General features: G+C 44.0%; 1 protein-coding gene across 3 annotated transcripts in view; it reads left to right on the top strand.

Annotated features, from left to right (window-relative positions):
- Positions 1-20575, top strand: part of LRFN2 (leucine rich repeat and fibronectin type III domain containing 2) — a 187844-nt gene that overhangs the window by 132685 nt on the left and 34584 nt on the right. Inside the window, exons 1-2 of one of the 3 annotated variants that reach the window (XM_036217665.1) lie at positions 7235-9722; positions 9858-20034. In XM_036217665.1, coding sequence (XP_036073558.1) covers positions 8149-9722; positions 9858-9861 — 1578 coding nt within the window. In that variant the 5' untranslated portion in view covers positions 7235-8148 and the 3' untranslated portion in view covers positions 9862-20034. Of the gene's footprint in view, positions 1-7234; positions 9723-9857; positions 20035-20575 lie in introns of those variants that run through there. The other 2 variants (XM_016122930.2, XM_016122929.2) reach the window with 2 other exon arrangements.

The raw sequence follows: 20575 nt of genomic DNA, 5'->3' as shown, positions 1-20575 counted from the left end.
AAATCTCTGTGTGAAACCAGAGCCCCCACACGCTCACACCTGAGGGCTGAAGTGGAGGCTGACAGGCGGGAACAGGGAGGAGGCCAAGGCCTAAACTGATGCTGAGAGCTGTCAGCCCTGTGGGCTGTCTGTGTCCCCTAAGCAGGGACAGATCACAGGCAACCATGGAGATTAATGCATTTGCAGTTGACAACATGGCAGCAAAACAGTATTTGTTTTCATCAAAGCTGAACAAATAATCTTGCCCGCTCCCTTCCTCACACACCCTCAAGCCGCAGGCAGCCTTGTTCACATCCAGGCCCCATTCGTAACACCAGGCCCTCCCTTCACCCACACAGCCTTCCATTCACACGAACACACCCATTCACTCACTCACCTCCATTCAGGCGACACCCCCTCACTCACACAGGCGCGCACAGACACCCGCTTCCTCACTCATACACCTCTCCATTCACGATCCAACCTCCATATTCACACTCCACACCCACCCAGACATAGGCCTCCCTCATTCATGCACAGTCATTCACACACTGGCTCACAGGTATCTCAAGACAAAAGAGGGCTAGAGTTCCGCAGCCCTAGTCGTGAGTACGTGGGGTAGAAGACATTTCCCATTCGACTATCACTGCCAATCATTAGGGATAGTGTGTGAACTTAGCGTGTAAAATGAGATCTCCTTCCTTCACCAAGTTGCTAGTTATTGTTAGTCATCGATGAGAATGTGCATGGTTTTCACATCATTTTTTATTTTTATGTATCTGGCATTTCCACTGTGGCTCAGGCTCAGTTGGTACCAAAATAATGAGAGTTATAATTAAGAAGTGTGCTTTGGGCTGGATTGCCCAGAAGTGGACCTGAAACAAGGGTCTGAGTGTAAGTGGCTTATTTGGCCGGCGACGGCAGGACATACAGGAAGAAGAATGGGAAAGGACATGGGGAAGGGAAGGCAGCAAACACAGGGCGTGTTAAGAGCAGGCGATTTCTGTGAAAGGCAGCTAGAGTTCAGTGTCACTGGGGACTTCCAGGGGACAGTAGAGAGCATGCCTCAAAGTCATCCCACCCAAGGGGTGAGGAGGCTGAGGTATTGATCCTCCACTCCGCTTACTACCATTGGTTGAGGGGCTGCTCTCTGGTGCATTACTGTTCTGGGCAACGGTAAAAATAATGCAAGTCAGTGTGTGCAGGGTGTCAAAAGGGCCAAAGTGTATGACAGTTCATTGAATGGGGTAGAAGACAGGAAAACATTACTACATTACAACACAATGAAAGCTATCATGGCTGCGTTAACAGGGAAGCATAATGCTGTCATTGAGAACAGAGACGAGCCTTTCAGAGCTTAAGCTTAATAACTTACTTATGATAACAACTGCTTATCCTGCACAATAGAAGTTTAAACAGAGCCCAGAGGGCTTCATTCTACCCTTTTGATATTTTAGACATTATTTCCCTTTTTCTTTGCTGTTACCTGTGCTATCTAAGACATTCTTTTTAGCTAGATTATGAAGAAGTTTGAGGATTTGGGATGTAGCCCTTGTCTCTATGGCTTTGTTCGGGGACCACACATGGAATAGTTTTGTCCATCTTGTGTGGGTATCTTTCTGCAACCATAAAGTGAAAACCTTCTGAGGGCAGTGGCTCCCTTGGGAATTCAGCTCCCCCCTCCCTTTTTCTCTGTCTCTCTTTGTCTGTCTCTGTCTCTATCTGTTTTTCTCTGGAAGCTGTGACTCTAAGGTTGGAATGAAAGCTGCCTGAGGTCAAAGCTTTTGCCTCCCTTGTCCTACCGGGAACTCTGTGATCAGAGACTATCTCCTTCTCCTACACACACTCACTGAGCTTGTCCCCTCTCCTATTTCTCAGGATTCTAGAGAGATCCCTATATAGAACAGCATCAGGGAGGGTGTTTGGGAGATTAGCTCTGATGCTAACTTATTTTTCTTACCCTCAGAAGATGCCTCAGATTGTTTCTTCCTGAGGGTATGGAAGGTGGAGGTGCTGAACATGGGGCAGGGCAGGGCTGGAAGCCACACACTAAAACTGCACACAGGGCTGGGCGCTGGGCCACCACCTGGCAACTCCTAGGCTAGAAACGCAGCAACATCAGCCAGTATCTGGAAGTCAGAGTTTCCTTTCCCCATCCCCTCGTTCAGAAATCAGTCCCTCCAAGGCTCCACTTGAGTGGTATGATTTATGGGGAGCAGCAATGCTCTGGAAGGGCAAGTCTGCAGGCAGCTGCTTCGCCTGGCAGACCTGAACCCCTCCCTCTCCTATTAATTCACACTTTCCCAGCCCAGAGAACCCTGGAGGGGCCATTTCTTTTTACCTGAAGCAGAGACAGGCATCTTACTTGATTTACAGGCTCCAGGGGTGGGTGGCTCCTTGGCTGGTTGCTAAGGTATCTTTTAAATGGAAATCAGGGTGGAGAGATATCACATATATCTTGCCAGCCATCTGCTAAATGTTGCCTCTTCTGTCTGGAACAGCTCGAGGTGGTTCTAACAGGAAGGCAGGGCCCAGGGGCTGGGGATAGGGGAGGGAGGAAGAAAATCTCTGGTCTCCTCAAGTGTAGGAATAGGCATTTTATTTTTCTGCCACAATGTCTGTTTGTTTTCCACTTTCTGTCCTCATCTTTCTTTTTTTTCTTTTGTTTTAAATATAAAATTCCATCTGTTGATTCTAATTACAAACCGTCAGCCTGTTTCCACAATTCTATATATTGCCCGTATATTTAAGTGTGTGCACGCATGTGTGTGTGTCATACATGCTTGTCGATTTGCATGTCTGTGCATGCCTGTGTGTGTGTGACTCACCATCAGGGTCTGACGGGTGAGTCTTTCCGAACCAATTAGGCTCTGCTTCTGAGAAAACCAGCATTCTTTCCAGGCCCATTCCCAAGAAGGAAATACAAATACCCAAATTTAGTCGAACAGCTGGGCCTTCACTGGTTACTAAGCAATGCCGTAGTGGAGGCAGCAGGTTTCTCTATGTACACCAGGCACATGGAAGCCTCCAAAGGGGCCTCCTCTACTCCGAGGATGGCCTGGAGCCAGACAATCTTCAGTTCAAATTGTGGTTCTTCTTGGAAAGTTGGGGGAGTTCAGGCAGGCCTTACCTTCTCAGGACTTCACTTCCCAGGGGTGAAAATAGGGATAAAATACTCAGGATCACAAAGTATGGTCAGGCAGGTTGTTCACTGCACAATGTTATTCAGCTAAGGAGCCCTGCAAACACCCGGCGAGTCATCTCGTCCTACTTGCACAAGAGCGCTATATGGACTAGTGGCAGCACTCACCTTGCAGGGTTGTTGTGAAGATGACATGAAGAAACCAAGGGAGGAAAGAGGCACCATTACTTTCCTGGGTAAACATATAGAGACAGAGGCACACTGATTCTCAGGCATTGCAGGTACAGAGTGTTTCTCTTCCTTATCCAGATCCTCTGTTTCTGCCTTTCCTGGCAACGCCCCCTACTCGTCCCTCCCCTCCCCCCAGCCATGGCTCATAGACATTCTGAGCAGGCAAGCTCCGACTCCTCTGCAATGGATTCCTCCTCTGATGGCTGATTTTGACATTTGATACCATGTCCATTTCACAGCCTCACTTCTGATCCCCATGCGCCTCTCTCAGCTTTGCCCACAAATACTCCCGTGGCCCCTCCTGTCCACTTTCATCTGTTTCTTTGTTCCTGATACCAACACTCTCATCCTCATCTCTACCTCTCCTTGCTCTCCTCCACCACCTTCAATCATCTGACATGCTTACAGGGACCTAGGTTGCTCCTTTCAGCATTTGTTCAAGTTCCTGCTCAAAAGAAAGAACTCCCTCAACTTCACCCCTAAGGTGCACTAATTATGAGTATCGACTCAGTCTGCTCACCTCCCTTTCAACTTGAGGTTTAAGCTGCTTTTTGTATGGCTGTGAGAGTAATATATTAAGTGATAGTTCTCAGAATACAATTTTAATTAAGATTCAATAGTCACTTCTCTGTCAGTAATCTTCCATGCTGATTACTTAAAAACATATTTACCCAGCTCTATTATGTCACAGATTTGAATTCATTAGACGTTTGTTAATCCTCAACAAACTTTTTTTTTTTTTTTAATGTGATTTGTTTAGCATGATTTATAGGAACAAAACTGTTTGAAACAATGGGCCCTGTGCGGGGTGTGCATCCCAACATGTCTGGGTCTTCTCTGCTTGCTACCACTGCTGCAGCCATCTACCAGAGAGCAGATGACAGACCCAAGGATGGAAAGGCCCAGAGAACACAGTAGGATGGGAGAAGCCATCCATAGTGTGCTAATGCAGCTCATACTAGGCAGTCTCCCATGACACAGAACAGGGTCAAGGAGGGTGGAGAGAGGATCTAGAGGGAAGATATCCAGCACAGACCATTAACGGCCTCTGCCCTGACAAGCAGATATGCCTGACAAGTATTATCATTACCCATGTGTACCATGATGTGAAAATGCTAGGAGGCATTGCTTAGCCTTAGAACATTGCAGTATTTACTGGCGAGACCACATAAGGAAGACATTTTTTTTTTAATGGGCCTTTTGGCTTGAAGAAGACTAACAACCCTCTATACATGTACACATACATGCATGCACTCATGCACATGCACTTCCAGTTCAAACAGTGAGAGACATCCTCGGATGCATCTGTCCATGTCCTCAGTGGGTCTAAGGGTGTACCACCACCTCTACTTGACCAGATGCAAATGTCAGAGAAATATGGATGGCCTCCCTAACTCTACTGTCATGGTGAGCCATCCTGGAAAACACAGCGGATGGTAGACAGATGATACTTCTGCAGGTAACTCTGTAAAAAGGATTTTCTCATTTGATTAGCCAAATGAACCCCGGACAGTGTTGATGCAGAACTCAGAACCTCGGTGCCGATGCCAGAAACTCACCTTGCTCAGCATTGTATTTCATTCATTTTTTAATTGATATTTATTTGGCACTTCCTATGAGTCAGATGTGGAGCTGAGTACTAAGGATACATTGATGGGTTGATAAGACAGGTAAGTTCCCCCTGCCTTTGGGAGTTTATAGCCTAGGAAAGCAGACAGGTAAGTAATTAAGGAATTATAATGAAAACTGTGATGATGAACATTTAGGGCAAGCACATTGGGCAAAATGGTAAATAGCAGGAAGGCCTGATTAGCTCTCAGTTTTGAAGAGGCTTCCTGGAATAGGTAGTATTTAAACTGAGGCCTGAAGATAAAATAGGAGCTTGGCCAGGCAAGAGTGGAAGTAGGAGAGTAGCTGTGAAGAAACCAGAGCATGTAGAAAGTCCTGGAGGATGATCAAACATGGCATTTATAAGTGAGAGAGGTTGAGTGTAGCTGAGTCATCAAGAACAAAGAGAGAGAGAGTGGAAAGAAATACACTGGGGTAGTGAACAGGACCAACTCTTTCAAAGACTTATCGTTGTGTTAAAAAATAATAAGAGGGTCAATGCAAGTGGAGACGATTCCTATTGTTTCCCCAGGCCCCAGCTAAATGTGGACCTAGAGACCAGAACACATCTGGGCATGGAGGAAGTGGCAGGTGGAAAGCTTCCACATGTAGACACCTCTGGGATGAATGTGCTTGGTGGGATCTGGGTCAGTGTGGGCTGGTACTCCTCAGGTAGGAGATTAGTGAGAGCAGGGACTGGCAGGATGGGTGGCCGCTCATGGGAGCCCAGAGCAGAACCATGTGGTATTATGCATATTGACAAAGGCTTTTAATGAGAGTGACCATAATGAAGAAGATGAAAAGGGAAAAAAAAATTCCCTATGACAGCGGTCAGCAAACTTTTTCTGTAAAGGGCAAAACAGAAAATATTTTAGGCTTTGCTGATCACATTGTATCTCCTGGTACTCCTCACCTCTCCCCCAAAAAAGCCGTAGACAATATGTAAATGAATAAGCAGGGCATGTTCTAATAAAGCTTTATTTAGAAGAACAGGTGGCAGGCCGGATTTAGCCCTCCACCTGATTTAACAGCATTGTCTGATAGCACAGCCAAGCCAATAGCCACACATGGCTAGTGAGCACGTGAATTGTGCTCTAAGTGTTAAATAAACACCCAATTTTGAAGACTTAATAGAAATAAAGGATTATTAAACATCTTGTAAAAATTTGTTTATATCAATTACATATTTAACTCATATTTTTGGTTATAGTAGTTTATATAAATTGATTTCACCTGTTTCTTTTTACTTTAAAAAAATACAACCACTAGAAAATTCAAAATTACATTTATGGGTAGTATTATATTTCTATTGGACAGTGCTGCTCAGAAACAATACTTTCTCTGGATGAAATACAGGGCGAGTCTCTAGGCCTGAAGCTCTCAGATGGGAATTTACCCTTAAAGAGACACATAATAAAATTCAAATCTTCGCAATAAAATAGTACCTGATTGGAATAGCTTTTTAAATTTACTATATAGGTTTTTAAATTTACAACATATCTTTGTTTTATTAGCTAGTTGTTTTGTCTGCAGCTGTGCTCCTCAAACTAGGAGCTATGAAGCTCTCCTTCCTCAAGATATTAATAGCTGTTGCTCAGAAAAAAATAGTAGATTTACCTAAGGCAGAAAAAGGGAGCAATGCAGAATTAAACATTAATCCAATTTCTTTACTGCAGCAGAATTTCTCAACCTTTCTGAACCTGCTAATGTGCATAGAGCTTTTTCAGGAGCCAGCCAGAGTAGGCAACTCACTTCCCCAACTCATTGGCCTTAGAAGCTGTTCTTGCAGAACTCTAAATAGCACTCTGAGAAGGCAATTTGAGAGCTGCTGGTGTGCATGATGCTACACAACCAGAGTGCATAATTTTCCAAAAGTCCAACTTGATTGATGTAATATTTAGTATTATGTAAAGAGGGCCATGGACAGCACAACATAGAATAGTGAGAAAAGTATCATATGCGAAAGCACAAAGACCTGGGCCAAAGTCCTATTCCTTTCTTTTCTAGATATTCATTCATGCAAAAACACCTGCAATGTGTCAGGGGGTGTTTTAGACTTTGAGAGTATAGTGGTGAGTGAAAATAAGTACCAGCTTTTTGGGGCTTTGTTCCAGTGAGGAAGACAAACAATAGGATGTAAAATACAGCATAGGGAATATAGTCAATGATATTGTAATAACTGTGTATGGTATCAGATGGGTACTAGACTTATCGTGGTGATCACTTAGTAAGGTATATACATGTCTAACCACTATGTTGTATACCTGAAACTAATATAATACATGTCAATTGTAACAAAAATGAATTTAAAAAATAAGCTTTAAAAAGACAAAAGATAAACAAGACAGATAAGAAAAATACATACGGTAAGCTAGATAATGATAAATTTCAAGGGGAAAGCACAAAGCAGGGAAGCAGGGAATTCACAGTCTGAGTGGGGTCTGAGTAAGAAGGTGACTTTTGAGTAAAGGCCTGAGAAGGATATTAGGCCATGGACAAGTCCTCGTCTACATATACGGGTAAGTCCTGTCTTATGAAGGGTGTCACTGAAGCCCAGATGAGATGATGCATTTAAAATTCTGGGCAGAGAACCCAGCACATACGAAGTACTCAGAAGAAGTTTATGTCCTACTGCCTCCTTTACTTCCTTGAATTTTCAAAGATGCATCTGCTATGTGGATTCTCCATGGTGAAGAATTTATCCAAAAGCCAGTTTCCCACTAACCCTGGCATCTCCAGGGCCAACTCTCTTCTCCATGTTCTTGTTCTTAAGAAATGCTGATCCAATTTAATTTCATGCTGAGTCTAAACCAATTAAGAAGGTAAAACTGCTTCAAAGTACAGTTATAATGTACTTTTCAAATCCAATGATCATAAATGAACTACTGGTACAGAATTATCCTTCCTTCCATCCATCTGTCCATCCATCCATCCATCCATCCATCCGTCCATCTGACTGTTCATCTGTTCATCTATCCATCCAACAAGTATATATTGAGCACCTACTGTGTTCCAGGGACTTGCTAGATGCATGGATATAGCAATTAACAAAACAGACAAAAGAAGTTGCCCTCCAGGAGCTGACATTCTAGTGGGAGAGATAAGAAATATTCCATAAATGTAATTTATAAGTACACTAAATAGTTTGTTAGAAGATGGATAAGAGCTAAGGGGAAAAAAGTAGAACCATGTTAGAGGGATTAGTAGAAGAGATTATACATTGCATGAGCATATGTCATTCTCTGCGGCTCCTCAAGGCAGGGGTTAATGTGAGGCAGGAAGCACTGGGCATTAGGAAGTCTCCTCCTGACCCTGACCTTGTGTCCCTCCCTTCCAGGCGCCGAGGCCCAAGTGACCAGACCATGGAGACCCTGCTTGGTGGCCTGCTGGCGTTTGGCATGGCGTTTGCAGTGGTCGATGCCTGCCCCAAGTACTGTGTCTGCCAGAACCTGTCTGAGTCGCTGGGGACCCTGTGCCCCTCCAAAGGGCTGCTCTTCGTGCCCCCTGACATTGACCGGAGGACGGTGGAGTTGCGTCTGGGAGGCAACTTCATCATCCACATTGGCCGCCAGGACTTCGCCAACATGTCAGGGCTGGTGGACCTGACCCTTTCCAGGAACACCATTAGCTACATCCAGCCCTTCTCCTTCCTGGACCTCGAGAGTCTCCGCTCCCTGCACCTTGACAGCAACCGGCTGCCCAGCCTTGGGGAGGACACCCTGCGTGGCCTGGTCAACCTGCAGCACCTCATTGTGAACAATAACCAGCTGGGCGGCATTGCTGATGAGGCCTTCGAGGACTTCTTACTGACGCTGGAGGACCTGGACCTCTCCTACAACAACCTCCATGGCCTGCCCTGGGGCTCTGTGCGGCGCATGGTCAACCTGCACCAGCTGAGTCTGGACCACAACCTACTAGACCATATTGCCGAGGGCACCTTTGCCGACCTGCAGAAACTGGCCCGCCTAGACCTTACCTCCAACCGGCTGCAGAAGCTGCCCCCAGACCCCATCTTTGCCCGTTCCCAGACCTCTGCTCTGACTGCCACACCCTTTGCTCCACCATTGTCTTTTAGTTTTGGGGGGAACCCCCTGCACTGCAACTGTGAGCTTCTCTGGCTGCGCAGGCTTGAGCGGGAAGATGACCTGGAGACCTGTGGCTCCCCCGGGGGCCTCAAGGGCCGCTACTTTTGGCATGTGCGTGAGGAGGAGTTTGTGTGTGAGCCACCTCTCATCACCCAGCACACACACAAGCTGCTGGTTCTGGAGGGCCAGGCGGCCATGCTCAAGTGCAAGGCCATCGGGGACCCCAGCCCCTTCATCCACTGGGTGGCCCCTGATGACCGCCTCATGGGGAACTCCTCAAGGACTGCTGTGTACGACAATGGCACCCTGGACATCCTCATCACCACGTCTCAGGACAGCGGCGCCTTCACCTGCATTGCTGCCAATGCCGCAGGGGAGGCCACAGCCACGGTGGAGGTCTCCATCGTCCAGCTGCCACACCTCAGCAACAGCACCAGCCGCACAGCACCTCCCAAGTCACGCCTCTCGGACATCACTGGCTCCAGCAAGACCAGCCGAGGAGGTGGAGGCAGTGGGGGTGGGGAGCCTCCCAAAAGCCCACCAGAACGGGCTGTGCTTGTGTCTGATGTGACCACCACCTCGGCCCTGGTAAAGTGGTCAGTCAGCAAGTCAGCGCCCCGGGTGAAAATGTACCAGCTACAGTACAACTGCTCTGACGATGAGGTACTGATTTACAGGTGAGCTGGAGCTGCAGCAAAAGCAGGGAAGGGTCTGACTGGGGAAGGAGGAGGTGATGGGAGGGCTTTGAACTGTTGCTACTTAAGGTCCTTTTCCCCAACAATGCCTGCGGGGATCCTGTGCCATTCCTGCAGGTAAGAGCTGATAGAGAGAACATCAACTACAAGTTGAAGAGGAGAGGACCCTCCATGGGCAGCCTGAGGAGATGTGTATGTAAGAAGACCAGGCCCCCAAGGGGTGTGACTGTGGTAGGTGGTCACAGCTATGAGCCTCCAAACTTTTTTTTTTTGAGCGACAGCTGGAAGACATACAAGAACAATGAGTGGACCTTTTGGCCAAAAGGTCTGACTTCTCTAAGGAGGAGTGATTCTGGACCTTGGCCTGAAGTCGGATGCGGTTGTGGTTAAGGCTTGGAGGTCAGGAAGAATAGAATTGAGATCATGGCCTGGCTACTTGGTATTCAGATAATTCTCCTGGTTTGCCTCAGTTTTTCTCACCTGGAAAATAGGGGTAAACCATATGTAACTTAGTCTGGATACTTGGTTGCAGGTAATTGAACCCAAGTCAAACTGGCTTTAAAAAATAAAGGGAGTGGTACTGTTTTGGCTTGTGAGTTGAAAATTTAGGGACCTGTTTAAGATCAGCTAGATCAAAAGCTCCACAAACATCCTGCATTCTCAGAGTGTCTTACCTTCCCTAAGTTCCATTTTCTTCTGAGTTGGCTTCACCCTCAGGCAGCCTCTTGCCCCTGAGCAGACAGAGAAGAGTGTTCCCTTTCCAGCTGGTCCCACTGAAGTCCTGGACGAGCTTCAATTAGCCAGAGCAGGACACATAAGCCCCTGCTATATTAGAGGTAGGCCATCCTGCCTACCTGTACTGACCTCTCTGAGTGTCTATCTCCTTATGTGGAAATGGAGACAGCGATGTTGACCTTGTAAATTTGCTATATCTAGGGGCCATTTCCTAGACCTGGTAGTAAGGAAGGTGTAAGCCTGAAAAGCTGCAGTAGAATTGTCTAAGTTACTCAGAGGAAGAGAGTTGCTCACAGAGTGATGGATACTGGCCAGAGGGCCAGGACATCTGACCGCAGGTGAGTTCCTTTTTCAGGTAGCCTCAGTTTGTGTTAACTATGAGGAACATGGCCTGAAATCTACTGCTCAAGGAATGAATGCTTTCTTTTGAAATCCTGCATGTTTTGTTTTATGCCTATAAAACAATTATTCTGAGAAGGATCCTGTAGGCTTCACCAGACAGCCCATGGGTCAAGAGAGATCAAGAACCCTTGATCCATCATTGAGGTTTCTTTCAGCTCTGACCTCCTAAGTTGATGAATATCCGGATGAGGAGGTGTTGGGGAGAAGAGCACATAAAGAAGGCATTCACTTGCCCAGTGAGTCCAAGAGACTGAGGGTGGAACCCTGTGGAAACTGGGGGAGCCAGGGAAGCGCCCTCACTTGACATATGCTTACCTGGAATTTCCTTTACATGGCTTGTCTGGAGAATAGCTTCACTTCTCAGGAGGTAAAGAAAGCAGCATTGGAACTTAACTGAAATATATGCATATAAACACATGTAGAAAATGTATAGATATATAATTAAACTTAAATATACACATATGTATTTTTCTAATTATAAAAGTAATAGTCTTTGTAGCAAATTTGGAAAATTGAGAAAAATGATAAAAATTACTGGTAATCCCACCACTCAGAATTAACCAGAGGCCTTCAGTCTCTTCATTTTAACTCAAAACAATATTTATGATTATTCTAGTATGTATTTTTGTTTCTTAATTCCTTCCACTCAACATTGTGGCTTGCTCAGTTCTCATGGTGTTAAACTATTTTTCACTTGGCTTTACCATAATTTATTTAACCAATCTTCTATTGTTGAATCTTTAGGTTGTTCAGCATTTTTCAATATTAAAAGTAAAGCTGCAATGACTATCTTTGTGCACAAATATATTTGTGCAGCTTCAGTACTTTCCTTAGCATATTTCCTAGAGGTTGAATTACGGGTTTAACAAGAAAATTATAATCTTTATACATCACATATGAATATTTATTTACCCTCTTATCAGTGGAAGGTGACTGTGCCAACTTTGACCACACCTTTGCCAATTATTGAATATAGAATTACTTTCATCTTTGCCCATTTTATAGGTGAAAAATGGAACTTATTTTAATTTGTATTTCTTTGATAACTTGTGAGAATGACCTTTCAAAAATAAGTGGATTTCTTCACTTGTAAATTTATTATATAATCTTGACATTGATAAAAAGTGTAAAGGTGAAAAGCTACCAGCTCTGAGGCTTGCACAGGCATAGGATGAAGGGAACTGAATTTTGTGAGAGGGGGAGTAATGTTAGCATCAAGGTGACAGCATGCTAAAGTTGCCAAAATGGCACCCCTCCTGAGAGGGCTCAGAAACTCCAAGAGAGTCATGGGAGAGGTTGGGACTACACTCCTGAAATCACTCAAGATGGGAATTCAAAATGCTTTTATTTGGTGATTAAGATCCTGGAGACACTAGGATTATAAATATAAATAAAATGGAAGTATCAGAAATCTTGGAATTAAAAGTAAATGCAGGTAACAATACTGAGCTCCTCTTAGAGGGTCCTGAGGACTAGAAGAGATACGACATGGAAACCTCTCCAAATAGTGGGGCACAAAGTAAGTGTTTAAGGAATACAAATTATTATTAGTAGTAGTAGTGATAACAGTAACAGCAATGGTGAGAGTAAGACTTATCTTGTCTGCTATTTTGGGGAAAGAAATGAAAGAGGAAGGTTAGGTACACAATTCAGTCTTTAGGGAGCCAGATTTCCAAAATTTTAGAGGAAAAGGTCAGGGTGACTAGGTAGTCAGATAATCAGTCAGCAATCGGTAGTCAGCGTTATCACCAGCTAACTGTGTGCATGACACATAGCTTTCCATGCCGTATCTCATTAAATTCTCTTGCCCATATGGAGAAGTGAAAAAGGCCTAGAGAATTAAATAACTCTCTGAGGTCACACAGCCAAAAAGATGCAGGACTGACTTGAACCGAGGCCTTCTGGCTTTAGCACCTAAACTCAGCTACCATGGCCATGCTGCCATGGTAGCTGAGTTTAGGTGCTAAACTCACAGCTATTCTAGCTCAAGAGAAATAGGAGACTCAAAAGAAGAAATTGGATTTTTAGAAAATGAATTGTTTCCACAAGAAAGAAAAGACACCAGCATATCTGATATATTCTGATTTTGACAGAAAAGTATTTAAAAGAAGGGAAGAAAGGCTATGTCCAAAGATGAATATTAAAGAGAAATGCACACCATACAGAGAGAGCTTAAGGCAGCTAACAAGAGCTTTCTAATCCATGTTCAGAGCAAGAAGAAAAAAATGGCAAAGGTCTGCTAGTTGGGAAGAAGGTTGCAGTGAAACTAGACAAGAACTGGCAGGCAAAGCCAGGCAATTTCCAATTTGCCTTCACCCTCCCCAGCAAGGAGAACAACCACCTCAATACAGTTAGTCTTCACTTAAGATCCTCTATAGATAGGTTCCGCAACTTTAAGAAAGACGACATATAACCAAAACCAATTTTACCATGGGCTAATTGATAAAAACAGGAGTTACATTCCCAAGGCATCTTATCAACATTATGATGAAATGATGTTGTTATTGGAGGACCTACTGTAAAGGTACGAATTTGCATTGAGAGCTTACCTGCACCAGGCACTCTTCTAAAGGCTTCATGCATGCTAACTCATTTAGTTTTCACAAACCCCCAGGAGGCAAGAACTATGCTTATTCTATTTTTCATATAAAAAACTTGCCAGAGGTGCTACACAGAGGATAAGTAATAGAGACAGAATCCAGGCAAACTGGGAAGGATAATACCAATACTACAGAGAGGGAACCAAAGGCCAGCAGAGATGCATCACACTAAAGGACATGAGTTCTGGCATGCAGACCCCAGGGGTCACATCGAGGATTAAAGGAACACTAAATGATATTCCCAAGTCCATGGGAGTGGTCCTGATACAGCATGAACAGAAAGGGAAGTGCCTAAGAGGGGAAAATGATGGATATTCTACTTTTCAAAGAAGAGACCTTGTAAAGCATATGAAGATAGGCTGGACATAGGCATTCCAAATTTTAGAAAGAATTTCTCAAAAGATGGCTGTAAGCCTATGGAAAAGAATGCTGATTTCCAGGACCCAACATGAGTTCGCAGGGAGCAAATCCTGCCCCCAAATTATTAGGCTGTCTTCAAGAGACACTGCTGACCAGTAATTCTCAACCTTTTAATCTGCCTCTTCATCATTCAGGAGGGCAACACTCCTCAGTGGCATCCCTTCTTGCACAGCAATTCTCTACAAGGCTTTGTCCCCATGCATTTCCACCAGGGAAGTGGAGCAGAATTTCTGGATGATAGGCACCCTTGGAAAACATCCTGGGAGTTTCCATTAGCTGTGACTTCTTAACAGACTCAGAATGTATCACAATTGTCTAGGTTATTTAACAAAATCTCACACTGAGTTTAGAACGAAATGGAAAAATGGGAACTAGTGAAGTGGACTTATAACTGGCCAAATAACCAGACTGATTAATAAGTTGATGTGAGCATGCAAGGAAGCCTCTGCCTTGTGCCTCAATATCTGCCTCCATTTCTGTACTGCTCAGTATATTTTCTTATCGACATAAATAACAACTCAGAAAGCATGTATTTCTTTTGGTTCAAGGACTCAACTACATGAGTTTGACGTGAAAAAATCTGGTTTGACTGGAATTTTGTGTGGAATAGGCTCAGAGTTTTCGTTGATCTCAAAACAACATGACTACAAAGTGATGGAACTGCTAAAAGATTCCTGAAGTTTGGGGTTGTGTTAACAGAAGTAAAGTGTTCAGATCATGGGAGGCTATGATTCTCATCATTGAATCATTCATGCTGGTCAGAGCAGAGCTTTAATATGTTTAATACAGGATGGCATGAGTCTTAAGAGTCATTTTTACCAACTGCAGTGTATCTAGTAATCAATTGATGAGACTGGGATTCTGGAAGTTTATGTGTGATGGCAGAAGGTTACTTTGGAGATGACAGGACTTAGAAAAGAAGCCATAGCTCTCTTATCCAAAAAACTTATAAGTAGAAGAGAGGAAAACACGTACACCCACATACAAGAGAGTAGACATCAGCCCAATACAAAACATTAAAAAAAAAAATCCAATAGCAACAGCTTTACCCACCTCTCTCATTGCTCTCCATTTGGCTGTGTAATTATTTGGCTTTGCATCTTTCTCCCTCTCTAGCATGTGCTATTCACATGTACTCATCTCTGTATCCTCAGCTCCTAGTAAGTCCTGGCCCATAACAGCTATAGAGTCAACATTTGGTGAACTGAACAGAATGGAAATGAACATCAGAGCTTCCCAACGGCAGGATAAGTAAGAGCTTCCACAAAGTCGTGAGCTGCCCATACCAGAAGGGTTTGGGCATAACCCAGCTGACTCCGTTCCAGGGCTACTGAATGGGCATCCAGACTTTAACATGTGACTAAAATGAGCCCAGACCTGATAATCTATGACTCTGTTTAATTCCATGAAGACACGATTTAGCAGTTGCTCAATCCATCTGCTTTTACCAGTTAGGGTTATCATGGTATCTTGCCACCCCGGGTTAGTGTTTTGAGCCCAGGAGCCTGAGGTCACAGACAGGGACCTTGGCAGTGGCTCAGAATGTCCAAACAGACCTGGACACAAGTCATTGACAGATCACAACTGACCGATGCCACACGGTTCCACAGTAGCCCTGTTGAGCTGTGAGCAGTGTCTGAAAATATTGGGTTCTATTCTAAATGCCAGGAAGGGGAAGAAGCAGCATGGGTAATCCAAAATCATGGGAAACTTAGGATTTGATTTTGGCTATGAAATAATGTCTTGCTCTTTTATCAGATAATTAGTTCCCTAATTATCTAACGGTTCTTGCTGACATCCCAAGGCTTATGCCTTCCCTGAGCATTCATAGCTGAGCATTTCAGGCAGTCTCTGGGACATCCTGGACATAGACAGTCCACAGGTGGGGCCTGGCCTGTTTCCCATGTGATTGGGGAGGGCCAACTCTCTTGTTCTTAGCCCTAGAGCCTATCCTTGCAGGAAGTGGCTACCATTAATAAGGACAGTGTCAGTGTGGGGAGGGTTCAATAAGGGGAAGAGGAAGGGTGCTGAGAGGGGAGACAGAAAGAAGGCAGTACCCCACCAGGAAAAGCAGCAGCCCATTCCAGCTTGGCTTCATCCCTGGTGTGACATGGAAAATTAAGTTCCCTGTATGTCATTATAAGTCCAAGCGACATTCACAAATACTTGTCTCCAAGAGTCATCAAGAACATCTGTCACCAGGCACGATGTTGGAATGGACCCCAGGAGGGCTGGGAGAACAGCAAGCATGCTCCTAAAGCACAGTGTGGAGTTAGCCAGGATGCAGCATTGCCTTCATGGTGTTCATTATGCATCCACATCTGCATGTAGGGAAAGTGTAGGGTTATGAGAAGAGAGACCATAAGGCGAGGACAGATAGCAACCAACCATGCCTCCAAGCTCTATTGGCAGGTCCCAATTTTCATATCATATTATTCCATGATTGTCAGACATTCCCCCTATCCTGGGGAGACTGAACCACCCTGTGAAGTGTTGCAGGACAGGGAATTTTGGGGGGGCATTTTGTTGCCCTGTTTTCCATCTGAGAATAAGATAAGAAGGCAGATTCAGCCAGTTCCTATCCTGTCAGGATCTTATTAATCAACACCTTCAGTAGAAATATACTCTTTCCCCATGAAAATACAGCCATTTTCACCACAGAGTGAAAGGAAATTTACTGATGAATCTGGAATCTTGTGGATATGGGGAGAGACAGGTAGGAACAGGTGTTCCTTAAAGGAAGGGGTCATGCCAGGTACAGGACATCCACTTGTGCAGGCAAGTTTCTTTGACTCAGCTGCTTTCCAGATAGTCCAGCTTCTCCTGAAAGGATGGGTTGAACTCACATAGCCAGAAAAAGAAAGAACTATGAAGGAAGAAACTGGGGTGGGTGGAGGGAAAAGCCCCTCAGCATTTCTCTGACTGGAACTAAAATCAAAACCAGCCCGCCTTGGATTTTATTTTTCTAAATATTTTTAAATTTATTTCATATCATTTGACTATTGAAACCTGACATCCACAAGTAGGGATGAACAGGACAAATATCATGCCCACTTTATAGATAATAAAACTAAGCCCCAAATTAATTGAGTAGATTTTCCAAGGTTCCACAGAATAGACTAGAGATGTGGTCTCCCAAGTCCAGGTACCATGCTGGGAGGCACATCTCACATCTCCCAGAGCTTTTGTTAAGGCTGGAGACTTGGGCTGAGGACATCAACTGTAATTTCTCTTTCTGGAAAGAATGGGGAAAGTCACTAGAAGTTTGATGAGATTTTCTCTTTCAGCTTCATTTGCTTCTCCATATTTTAAGCAGTGAGGGAGCAAAGGAGGAAAGGGGTGCTAGTGAGAACCTTGAATTTCACCCAGAAATAGTCCCCTGGGACCAGCTAGCAGAAGATATGGTCAAGATGAGGATTTGGGGGTTCAGTGCCTCTTCAGGTCAGCCATTGTGAAATGACAAAGTTGTTAGAGGCATCCCAGAGAGTAGTCCAGAATGGCAATTGGGATGAAAACTCAACCTAATGTAACTTAAACTCAGAGTTTATATGTCTCTCGTGTAGATGAAATCCAGTAGAAGAGAGTTTAAGTCTAGTTTTCTGGGCACCATGGTCATCAGGGGCCCCACTCATTCCATCCTTGGCACAAGTTCTGTCCTTAAGGTCATCTCATGGTATAAAATAACTGCTGGAGTTTTAGTTATCACGTCTCCTTTCTACACAGCAAGAAAGACAAAAATCAGAAGGGCAAAGGGAAAAAGGGAGAGGAGTCTCAGAAGCTCTACCCAATAACTTTCTCTTATATTTGATTGGCCACACCTGTCACAAGGGAGGCTGGGAAATGTAGTTTTTCTAAAAGGCGAGGCACAATACACTCCCAGTAATATAGAGAAAGATAAGGAGGCAGTTAGCACCTCCATAACCTGAGTTTGTACCATTTACTAGTTCTGGGGCCACGGGAAAATCATTTCATTGCTTTCAGACTCCATTTTCTCGTCTTTAAAATGGGAATGGAGATTTCTTTCTGCATATTTCATAGATTTTAGTGTGGACTGAAATAGACCATGTATTTGAAAGTGCATCTTTCATAGTCAGCTATGAAATACTGGATACATGCAAGTACTTATTGTTATTAGGAGCCTGCCCACTTTCCCTTCTTGGCCCACTGTCCTTGTTGCTGTTCTCCAGGCTGCCTCTTGTGGCTCCATTCTTCAAAGCCTTACCCCAAGAATGCTGTAAACCAGGAAAATGATCTGATAGAGTTTTAAGAGAATAAGGTGTAACCCCTTTCAGAAATTTTTGTGTTTCAATTGGAAACTCTGAAAGACTCAAACAAGTGAATCTCTAACAGTGGAATTTCAAACCCCATAGCAGGTTTGTGTATAGGAGGAATATTTTTTTTCCGGGGTGTCTTCCAAGAGTGTCTCAAATCATATCACTGCCTTCTCATCCTGCCCTCTTGCTGTGCACAAGAAGATGACACTACTCAGATTCAGAAACCTCCAGCACATTTGTTCAGTGTTAGCTAATTTCTCTACTTGTCATTTCTTCATCATTCTCAAAAAGCTCTGGCTAGAGACATTTCCGAGGACAGAAATAATTAGTAGGAGTAAAGGGATTAGTGTGTATCAGATCTGCCTCTCTTCTGAAATGCCACTTTTTTCCTCTTCTAGTAAGGAAGAACCAGAAAACCAGCCCCTCGTTAATTGTATATGTTTAGTTAGTTCGGAGGTGGGCGTGGGGATATTGTTTATTTCACACCAGAAAAACACCAAAGAAGGCTTGAAGAGGGAGGGTTTGGGGAGGAGGAGTGTCTGGGATTTGGCATCAGGGCTGGTGGTGATGGCCACCAGAATGACATCAAACACTTTTCTGACAACTAGACTTTCCCAAGCATGTTCTCAGCAGCTAGCTCCTTTTAGCCTCAGTACAGCTCTGGGCAGAGTGTGGGTGGGCAAGGCACGAAATCCAAGTGTTCTGACTTCAAACACCACGCCAGTGTTTCCCAGCCCTGGTGGTACACTGGAATTCTCTGAGGAGTTTGTATCCTCCCTCCAGGAGATCTTGAGTCAGCTGAGGGTGATGCACTCCCAAAGAACAGTGTTTGCAAAGCTCCCTGAGTGTTTTTGATGTGTGTTCGGTGTCATGTCATTGTGCCCAGTGAAATTAGGGGTGTGGGCAGGACTGGTGGGCAGAGTCCCTGTAAGTTTTATGGCTGGTGGTTTGGTCTCTGAATTTCTGGTGAGGGGAGAAAACAGAAGACCTGGGTTCTAATCCCAGCTTTGCCATGAACTAGTTATCTCACCTCTCTGAGACTTTTTTTTAAGTTCTTAGTCTATTAATCCTCTCATGAAAAATCTGCTTAATCACTACAGAAAAAGTCACTGAAGAATCTTTACTCCTGCTGTTGTCCAATCTCTACCTCACTTTTGCCAGCACCGACATTGGCCTTTGCAGTGCCCCTAACTTTCTTCATTCAGTTCTTGCATCCCTTTCACTGTTTTCTTGAGGTCTTTTTCTTCTCATACAGACCATGTTTTGCAAGTCTATGTTTAGGTTCATTTTTCTTTGCATCGTCTAAGTAATCATAAATCATGCCAAAGCCAGTCGTCTTGCCACCACCAAAATAGGTTTGGAATCCAAATACAGAGATGATATCTGGTGTGATCCTTGCCCACCCACAGTCTGCCCAGAGCTGTACTGAGGCTAAAACACTTTGGCTAGTTTTCCCCGAATGTCTTTCTTAGGTTTTGTTGCTTTTTCAGGATGAAGGATGCCGATGACATTTTTTTCCCCCCACGTCGAAGTAGTCTATTGGTCATAAACTTCTTGCTCTGGATAATTACTGTGTCGTTCATGATGGCGGCAGACCCTCAAACAGCCAGGGAGAAAAGACCTCACCTCCCTGAGACTTTTGCTCTATCTATAACAATGAAATAAAAATCTCATTAAATGGGGATATCTCCAAAGAGATAAAGTATGGGAAACACTTAGGAAACACAAGCATTGCAGTTGCTGGAGTCATTTTTCTTACCCCTAAGCTGAACCTGGGTAATTAATACAGGCCTGGTTTTGTCACACTTCACTTTATTGTGCTTTGCAGATGTTGGTTTTGTTTTTGTTTGTTTGTTTGTTTGTTTGTTTGTTTGTTTGTTTTACAAATTGAGGGTTTATGGCAACCCTGCCTTAAACAAGTCTATCTGTGCCATTTTTCCAATATCATTTGATCATTTTGTGTCTCTGTATCACATCTTGGTAATTCTCACATTATTTCAATGTTTTTTATTACTATTACATTTGTTATGGTGACCTGTGATTAGTGGTCTTTGATGTTACTATTGTAATTATTTTGGGGGTACCACAAACCACACCCATATGAGATAGCAAACTTAATCTATAAAAGTTGTGTGTGTTCTGACTGCTTCACTGACCAGCTGTTCCTCCATCTCTTTTCCTCTCCTCAGGATTCCCTATATTCTCTGAGACACAATATTTAAATTAGGCCAATTAATAATCCTACAATTTTCAAGTGAAAGGAAGAGTCGCATATCTCTCACTTTAGATCAAAAGCTAGAAATGATTAAGCGTAGAGAGGAAGGCATGTTGAAAGCCTAAAGAGGCAGAAAGTTAGTCTTCTTACACCAAAGAGTTAGCCAAGTTGCGAATGCAAAGAAAAAGT

The sequence above is a fragment of the Rousettus aegyptiacus genome, unplaced genomic scaffold, assembly GCF_014176215.1.
Source record: "Rousettus aegyptiacus isolate mRouAeg1 unplaced genomic scaffold, mRouAeg1.p scaffold_m13_p_1, whole genome shotgun sequence".
Lineage (NCBI taxonomy): Eukaryota > Metazoa > Chordata > Mammalia > Chiroptera > Pteropodidae > Rousettus > Rousettus aegyptiacus.
The sequence above is the reverse complement of the archived record's forward strand: the minus strand, read 5'-3'. Positions and strand labels throughout refer to the sequence as shown.